This window comes from Pyxicephalus adspersus, chromosome Z, assembly GCF_032062135.1.
Source record: "Pyxicephalus adspersus chromosome Z, UCB_Pads_2.0, whole genome shotgun sequence".
NCBI lineage: Eukaryota > Metazoa > Chordata > Amphibia > Anura > Pyxicephalidae > Pyxicephalus > Pyxicephalus adspersus.
In genome coordinates, this window is record NC_092871.1 from 20,538,763 (window position 1) to 20,548,389 (window position 9,627).

General features: G+C 41.4%; 2 protein-coding genes across 3 annotated transcripts in view; one reads left to right on the forward strand and one right to left on the reverse strand.

The window, feature by feature from the left end:
* Positions 1-9,627, reverse strand: part of SAE1 (SUMO1 activating enzyme subunit 1) — a 39,443-nt gene that overhangs the window by 28,626 nt on the left and 1,190 nt on the right. Inside the window, exons 1-3 of one of the 2 annotated variants that reach the window (XM_072431135.1) lie at positions 5,963-6,127; positions 3,646-3,757; positions 1,399-1,572 (exon numbers count right to left, since the gene is read on the reverse strand). In XM_072431135.1, coding sequence (XP_072287236.1) covers positions 1,399-1,572; positions 3,646-3,757; positions 5,963-6,054 — 378 coding nt within the window. In that variant the 5' untranslated portion in view covers positions 6,055-6,127. Of the gene's footprint in view, positions 1-1,398; positions 1,573-3,645; positions 3,758-5,962; positions 6,128-9,627 lie in introns of those variants that run through there. The other variant, XM_072431136.1, reaches the window with a different exon arrangement.
* ZC3H4 (zinc finger CCCH-type containing 4) overlaps positions 8,119-9,627 on the forward strand; it is a gene marked incomplete in the record, with an annotated part of 21,767 nt that continues 20,258 nt past the window's right edge. The window contains 1 exon segment of the mRNA XM_072431133.1: positions 8,119-8,568. Coding sequence (XP_072287234.1) covers positions 8,468-8,568 — 101 coding nt within the window.

Here is a 9,627-nt window from a genome sequence, read left to right on the forward strand (position 1 = left end):
CGTGGCAACATAAAACAGATTCAGATAGGCATCCTCATTAAAAAGAATATTTTTTTACCCGTATACAAAAAGGGAAAAATATTGATGGTTATCAAGGTTCAATAGGTTCAACAGCAGAGACAATGGGAAGTGTGTACAAAGGGCCCTGGGACACACCTTAAGAAAAAATCAACCACAATAACATCCAGATAAAGAGAAGTTTTTTTTCTAGAAGAGAGAAAAACAATTTCTTCCAACATAGCTGCTTCCTGTTGTTACGCTGTATTTCCTTATAGACACAAAACATTGGCACTGGGCAGAACCAGCAAGAGCGGCATTTATTATGAAGGCGCCCATGTCAACACTTATACAGCACGTTCCTGCAGGGCTTCGGGAAACTATTCTTCCTCTTGTGCCAACAATATGTAGACACTATTGTTTTACTCTTATACAGAAAGTAAAAAAATGAAGAACTGCAGAACAATTACTTTCCGATCACTGCTATTGCAGAGTTCATTGATATCTCGGGAGACTGAAGTCATACAGTCATGCTCCCTGAAAACATCTCACTACTTGTTTAAAGAGCCTATATAAAATGAGAAGAAGAAAGATTAAATCCCATTTCTATGTTTTGTTTCTATGGCTGCAATGATGGGGAGTTGGGGGGGCTTTAAGAACGCATGGTAACTTTGCCCTGAATACCCAATACCCATGCCTCCTTTATTCTAAATTAAATTTTTTTTATTGAACAAAAAGAAAATTAAGTATTGAAAAACTAATAAAGCAGAACTGAAGTCACAATAGTAATAATAAAAAAAAAAAAATTAAAAAAAAAATCACTCCCACCTTTGGTCCCGCAGATCCATCGGGAAGTTTCTTCGATTGGGTCCCACGTTGTCCCGCCATCCACTTCACTATTCCTCCGGGTTCTTCTTCGTATGTCACTTGATCTAACACTGCGCAGGCGCAAGATCAGGTGACGTAGAAGCAGAAAAAAAAAGATGGACGATCTCACAGGGCAATTTTTTTTCCCATTTAAGAAAGGGCTCCTTTTGTGCATGCCCAAAATTGGGGGCTTGGCGCTCTCATATTATCCCAAATAGATACAATTTTTACTTTATATTAAAGGTTGTCTACCCTTTCATGTAAAGTAAAAATTTTGAGTATGGGTATGCTTCAATATATGCGAGGTTTGCAGATGAAATCAAAATAATCAGTAAATTAATTATAAGATATAAGATCTATTTAGGCTGTAATTGCCATACAGCCATGCTAAAGTATCTGGAAAACAAAAAGTAGTCACTTCAGGACCCCCTACAGAGATAAGAAAAAAAAAAAAAAGCTGGTGAGTGATTCAACTACCCATCCAGGAATGAAATACAGCCTTTACTGGGTGGAAAGTGCTGTAATAAAACTCACAGCATCAAACTGCTTGAAGAAATCCTCAGGTTTATCTTCAATGTTTTCTGTGTCCACTTTGACTTTGACATTTGGGTTGAGATTTTGAGCTCGCTTCTCAGAAGCCTCTGCTCTGTTGATACCAAGAGAACCAGTAGGTATTAGGAACTGGGCCCGAGAGTCTTCTTCTGACACCTGAAAAAAACAAAAGCAGTTATCAGATATCATGGGAAATAGGGGATAGACAAATAATTATGGTTTCCATTACCATTACCAAATACAAAAAGCCCTCTAAAACAGCAGTCCCCAATCGGTGGTCCATTAGAAAATTTGGACATTATTTGCAATTTTAATGTTTTATTAATAACAAAACAAAAATAATTTTCTAATAAATTCCTAAATTCTGAATGACAATTTCTGTCTTAATATTGCACTAAATTCAAAAACTGTACTAGAGACGGAAACAAATTATAATAGTAACAATAGTAACCGTGAGCCGATCAATATATCAGATCCTCCACAGTCCTTGTCAGGAACCATTAGGAAGATCATTATTTTACAAACGTATTTATCTTTTTTAAAAAAATCACATTAATGGTCAGCGGGATATAAAATTATGAGTTAAGTGGTCTGTGTGGTCCAAAAGGTTGGCGACCGCTACTTTAAAAGGACACTTAGACCTAGATGTTTCTCATGAGGAAAGACAAAAAAACAAACTTCAAATGCTGAATTTAGCACAGCCCATACTAGAAAAGGCAGCGCTTAAAATTTAACACAGCATCAATGTGTCAGAATTTTTAAACCGGTACATTTGTCTTTTAAACCCCCTAGTGTTCTAATTCTGTCCAAATTTCGTTGCAAAAAGTGTTACATTTTTTGCATGGAAATTCATTTTACGTTGTAGGCTATAATTCTTAGGCGAAACTCACCAAAATATGTCCAATAGTTAATAAATGTAATAAAAAACTTAAAAAAATCTGTTAAAAAAAATAAAGATATTGGTAAAAAAAATAAAGATATAGGTAAACATGTAAAATAACTGTACAGTAGCAAATATAATATACATTTATAAATATAATATATGAAGATTTCTTTGTATTGGACTTAATACAGCTATTTTGAATTGAAGCCAATACAAAATTATTTAAATTTCCCGCCGATCCTCCCGTCGGCACAGACATCACCCCGCAGATCTCAGCGTCTCTGCAGTTCGCGGTTGGAGCTGGAAGACAACGGATGTGTCCTCAGAATCAGCAGGACGCCAAGGACAGCGGCAGAGCAAGGTAAGTGGGTTTTTTTTTCAGGGTAAAGCGACCCCAAGTGTGACTCGGGATTACCGCTTTTTGCACCTAAAATCCACCCCGAGTTACACTCGGGATTACCTCTAGGTGGGTTAAAAAGAGGGAAAAAAAGGAAGCCAATTCAAATTGACCAAAGTAGTGACTGCCACCTTGTGGTGGTCAGAAAGTTTGTATTGCAGGATTTCACTGTAGGATACAGATTTTAGTGCTTGTGCTGTAAAAAAGAATTCACATCGCTCATTCTGCTACAAAAAAAAGGCAGTTGCACATTGTTGTTGAATCCAGCAGATCAAGGCGTTCAATATTTGCCCTGGACCCTGCTGTTGAGTTGAGGTCCCCTTAAAGTATCTTCGTTCTATTGTAGGAATTATTAAGATGTCAGTCCATCCCGAATTTGCCTTCACTTGAAGCAGAACTCGCTTTATCTTCCACAGATCCCTCCAAAGCTTTCCTGGATTTAATCCCGCTCTGTCCTGTAACTCCCCTTTTTTCTGACACTAAGGAAACATCGCCATCTTCTTTCTTCATCTTGCCACATCTGCCTACACCACCCAATCTTGAACTGCACAGGCACATCAGGTGACATAGCCTGCTGAAAATGGGGAAAAAAAGAGTGCCGATCTCAATGCACATGAGCAATGTCGGCATTGCTTTTCCACCGTTGAAGAAAAGGCTCCTTCTGCGCATGCCTGGAATGGAGCATGCACAAAAGGAGCAGCCAGAAGCCTCCTGGAATGCGTGACATGGGTATCCCAGGACCATAGTGATAAAAACACAAGCTGAGGGGCTTCACCCCTTTTTTTTTTTTTTTTTTAAGGTGTTAAACCCCTCCCAAAACAAAGACAATTTTTACTTTACATAAAAGTCTTATCTACCCTTTTATGTAAAGTGTATGAAAATTTTGGTGATAGGTCCCTTTTAATGTGCATTTAACAGCGGAAGTAATCCTTGGTGTAGAATCACCTACCAGTTGATGGTCCAGTAGAATCAGTTCTTGAACTCCTGCCAAGATGAGATTCTTTGCCACTTCAGCACCTAAACCTCTCATGCCAACCAAAAGGACTTTGGATTTGCGAAGTCTAAAGAAGAAATAAAAATAGATTACTGGCAAAGAACAAAGACCACACACCAACACTTTGTAACATTGGACACAATCCTGATCTTTGTGGGGAACACAGAATCCATAGTGCCCAAAATCTGTATACTGACATTCTCCAGGACATTCAAAGCCTGGCTGTAACCATTACCAGAATTTAACAATGGGTATGTATAGCCAAATCTGTTTAATTAAAGAGGAAGTAAACTCAAAAGTGCCCAAAACAAAAAAAATCCACTGTGCTTGCGTGAGATCTGTAATTTTTTTTCCCCCTTTCACGAAAAGGCTCCTTCTGCGCATGCCTGAGATGCTCGGGCATGCGCAGAAGGAGCACCCAAGAGCCTCCTGGGATGCGTGATGTAGGTATCCAGGGAGGCTTTGCGCTCCCATTCATTCTCGTTGCCTAGTGCAAAAAAAACACAAACAGAATTTTACTTTACATAAAAGTATTGTCTATGATTTTATGTAAAATTTTAGGTACACTTTAATTATATTTTTAATAGATTAGGGAAGTAAAAAAAAAATGTGTGAGCAGGCAGATTCATGATTTCAGAGGTGACAAGCAATGAAGATTGGGCGTTCAGATAGCCTTACACAATTTCTTTCAACTACATTCACATCTCCACGCTCTGTCTTTGGCATCAGCATTTTCACTACTTGACTGGTCAGACCAGAGCAATGCAATTTATTCTCATAGACTGGGAGTGTACAATGTGTTGCGCATGTGCAGCTCAGTGTACATCTCAGAAAGGATTGCCACAAGGCAGGTAGGTTTCTTTCATTGCAATCGAGACATTACCTGTTCCTTCTGCAATAATCAATCTGCCTGCTAGCAATTTATTCTGAACCGCTTATCAAATGGTCACCAATTTTTTTTTTTTTTTTTTTAAGATTCTTGTTTTTACATTTCTAGCATCTGAATGCTGCTGATCTACTCTAGCCCAGTGTTCGCCAACTGGTGGTCCACGAGAAAAGAGTCAGGAGGGTCAGAAGGACCCCGCAGCGGTGTGCACCACCCAGAGCCGCGAATCATGTCCTCTACATGACTTGCAGGCTCAGGGTGGGTCGTCCACTTTCCCATAGTGCCGTCTGCGATGGGGGAGTGGGCTTGTTCTGGCATCATTACATCACTATGGGGGAAGTTTCTTCCCCTTTGAGGGACACACGGCTCACCGCGCATGCGTGGTCCGGAGTCTGTGCCGTGCGAAAAGGTTGGAGATCATTAATCTAGCCACTTCCTATGTATTGTGATGGCCTCCTGTGGTCTCCATGAGGTCATGTGACAGGGCAGTACAATAGGGAGACAAAAGTTACAATGTAACCCAGTTGTAAGCCGATATAAAAAATGTAAATATTGGCTTTAAAAATAAAAGGTTTTAATGTCCAGCTCCGGGAATTTCACATCTCATGGCTGAGATTGGACACGGGTCACCAGGAGCATTGCCCTATTGTAAAATAAAGATGGTGCTGATCTCATTTATGTACAGGGAGATCCACGCACAATCAGGTGACGTTAGCAGAACACAGAAAAAGATGGCTGCACCAGAAAGAAGCCGGGACGGCACTGGACTCAGTTTGTGTTTTTTTTTATTTTTTTTTTTTATGAAAGTTAATGCCCCAGGAGGGGTGAGGGATATGGAAAGATAAAATACCCCCACCCCAGGACATAAACATACATTTAACCCTTGCAGTGCTGGGTGAACATTATATATGGGAGATTTTTTAGAATGTTTTTAAATTTATTTTTATCATTTTGGGGGTTTTGCTTTAAAGATGCATAGCTAAGCCCCGCCCATTAGCAAATCAAAGTGTCCCTATTGGTTGCTGGGACAGCCTCATTGGACAATGGAATGGCAGAATGGTCCTGATAGGTGACAAAGTGAAACTAAATCAGAGAGGAGCACATACATGGACCTTTGTTATGGCAGACATGTTTAGTGTAGAAGCCTAGGCTGGGATTCTAATGATAATATTTCTGACACCCTTGCCATGACAGTTCATTGGGTAGTGTCAGGGCCACAAATCTCGGTGTGGCCTGGTAAAACTACAAATCCCAGCATGCCCAGGGGCCCGCTCAAGGCTAAAGACTAGCATGGGTCTTGAGTCTGGGACTTGTAGTCTCACACAACCCCAATGGGCACAGAACTGACGCAAAGTATAGGAAGTGTTTTGTGAGCGCTACAGTCACCTATTCTGCGCCTCCAGCCCCCAGAGACGGATCTGGCGGTCATACTGTGCGGCTTCCTCCTCACTGATCACCGTCTGCTCCTTCTCTACCATCTTCTCACGCTTCACACACACACACCGAATGAATGGAGGACAACAGGAGGCGGAGCCAATGTACGTCACTACCTCATTGCTGGACCACGTGAGATTCGCATTCCCGCCCTTTCCTTTTGCTTTTCACGTGATCTTTTTCCTGTGTAAAGATTGGGTGAAAGCGCTGAGACTTTGGTTTGCGTAGGGACAGCGACCTCTAGTGCGCGAAGAGGATCATACGCCTAGTGGAAAGGAATCACGTGCTAGTTATAGATGGACGCCCAGTCACAACAGCGCCCCCTAGCTTGTGTGTGAAGTGCAGCCAGTACTGACTGTAACCGCATTATTCTAAATGCTCTGCTTTTACACTATAAAAGCTGAACATTCCATACTTCTGACCATCAGCAAATACTTCATATTCTCTGAAGTAAATTGTCACAGACATTTTTCAGTGGTGTGGTATTAACAATGCATTTATCCCAATTCAATACCCAAGATGATGGGTTACATTTAGATGGTGCCCTTTGTGCTGTATTCTTTAATAACATAGAAAATGGAGAAAGGAACCACAGAGCAAAGCCGGGAACACAGACAACCTGAAACCACAGGCAGTCCCAAAGTTAAGGACATACAGTGAAATCCTAGATATGAACGGGGCTTCCCTGCTCACTTGTGTGCAGGAAGGAGGCTTGATGGGGGGAGGGGCGGTTCGCATGACTTGCAGAAGAAATCTTTTGCTGTTCTGCTACATCTTGTAACTCTTTAATGACCAAGACAAACTCTGCAGTTGTTTCTTTTTGTATATCAAAGCACAGCTTGTTCTAGAAGTTAATAAATGTCTGGGCTCCATAAAGTTTTTTTTTGCTTTGTTGATACCTCACAGTAAAGATTTTATACAGTGACTCACACCTCACTGCCTAATAATATATTGAGACAAACATCTGTCCTATTTGCATTTATTAAAATTATGTACCTGTTCCAACTTACATACAAATTCAACTTAAGAACAAACCTACAGTCCCTATCTTGTATGTAACCTGGAGACTATCTGTACTGGAAGTGTTGAATGCTGAACAGATGGAGGTTGCTTGCAGAGAATAATGATATGAGTGGGGGACTGAAGAGGTGTAAGAGCTCCTTTCTTGCAGGTTTATTGCATGTCTTTTCATTTGTAGGTGATATACAGGAGCATATTTTTTATAACATAGCACAATATTATTATTATAACAACAGGATTTATATAGCACCAACATATTACGCAGCGCTGTACATTAAATAGAGGTTGCAAATGACAGACAGATACAAACAGTGACACAGGAGGAGAGGACCCCGCCCCGAAGAGCTTACAATCACTATGGGCTCTATAAAGCAGGGAATCAGCCATTCTCTCAAACTTTCCCTGGTGGAGAATCTTCCAGGTCCATGTGTTTCAAAAGTAGAAATTGATTTCCTCTATATCAGATCAGATTCCCAGATTTCCTGTTTTTAGAAATGTAGTTACAGGTCTGACATGATATTCCTTTAGCGGAATCAATTTCTGCTTTTGAAACACATGGACCTGGAAGATACTCCACGAAGGAAAGGTTGAGAGAATGGCTGATTCCCGGCTTTATAAATAGAGCCCATAGTGTGTTATGTTAAATAAAATATGCTCCTGTATATCTCACCTACAAAAGTTTTCCTAATAGTTAGAACATGCTTACTACACCTATTGCCTAAAACTCCACCTATTAGCTATATAAATCCTGCTTATTAGTAATAATAATAATATTAACAACAGTAATATTAATAATGGGAACATGATCACTACACATCAACATATTGCCTACAACTCCCAAAGTGCATTGCGAAATGACACCGTGAAAAGCCACGCCTATTCACGCCCGATCCAATCATTATTTTAATTCACTAGTCCCCGCCCATTTACCGCTAGCTGATTGGTAAAACTCTTCACTCGCCCTGAAATAGGCGCGCTCAGCCAATCACGTTTCTAGACTTCTTCCCACCGCCCACTTTCCGGAAACATACGAAGGCCGCGCCTCTCTCACTCCTCGAAAAGCAGCGGCGGCGGCCTCGGTTAACCATTGTGACGTCACATGTAGAGCCGCCTCCCCTTAGTCCAGTACCGCCGCCATTTTGAGTCTGTCTTCTCACTGCGCCACGATACACGGAATTCTCCCGCTTCACAGGGACTGACACCCCAATACTACCCCCCTGTGTTCTCCCGTCACCCCTCCCCTTCATATCCACTCCACTGAGCCCCACCGTCACCATCTCACCACCTCAGGCGAAAGCCATTAGAGGGGCCGCTGTGGACCCCTCCAAACCGCCCTAAAGTTGTAGCTTGGCCCGCCGTGTTACAGTGCAAACCACACGTGGACTCATGTGATGTAGCCGCTCACACACGTGACACTAAGCCCAGTACAGAAAGTTAATGCTTGTTATGGCCGTGGAGGGCACCAGTGTCCATGAATCCTCCTCCCCAACATCAAACCATGAAAATGAACCAAATCTCCTCTTCCTCCCCGCCGAAAGGTCGAGTAACATCCACAAGTCTGTTTGTGTAAAGTGACCCTTGTGTCCTCAGGTCTGGAAAGGGGGGGGGGCTGGGGTGCTTGGAGGGGGGGTCCAAAATCTGGGGGTCCACAACTGTACTATGATGTCATGTCTTCCTACTACCACTATGACGTCATCATACCTAGATCTCTATAGCTGGGTGACCCCCCCCCTGGGTTTTCTGCATCAGAGAAATAATGAATTTGTGATTTGTTGGTGTGAGAAATTGTTGTGTTATAGATATCCGCATCAGGAAATGTTGTGTGATTGGTGGCTGAAAATGTAACGCTAATAACGATGTCTTTTATTTTGTATATCAGGACCGGACGCTTTATAAGTATCGCTGCTTTTCATTATGGATTCAGGGAGATTTTTAATTTTTTTTGCCTTGTCATTTCACTTCCTGTCCTGTAGGGGGCGCTATTGCTAAATATGACATTCACTAAAATAACACCCCCTGGTGGACAATCAATGCCGGCCATTGGACCTGGCAGATTCTCCATCTAAATGTGCCTGACATTTGTAGGTTAACTCTAAATCTTCCTAATGGGGACGGCAATAAAAACCGTATCCTGGTTTATATTCGAGCACCTAGATCTTTTCTTGATTTGTGTGTCTGAGTACAGGAACTATTTATTATATATCTGTAACGATATTTTTGTATATCAGGACGGGACGCTTTATAAGAATCGCTGCTTTTTATTATGGATTAAGGGAGATTTTTTTTTTTGCCATTTCACTTCCTGTGCTGTAGGGGGCGCTATTTCTAAATATGACATTCACTGAAATAACACCCCCTGGTGGAGAATCCATTCTGGCCATTGGACCTGGCGGATTCTCCATCTCAATGGACAATGTGCCTGACATTTGTAGGTTAACCCTAAATCTTCCTAATGGGGACGGCAATAAAAAAAAACCCTCACATCCCTATCCTGGTTTGTTTTCGAGCATTTAGATCTTTTCTTGATTTGTGTGTCAGAGTACAGGAACTATTTATTATATATCTGTAACGATAATATTTTTGTATATCAGGACGGG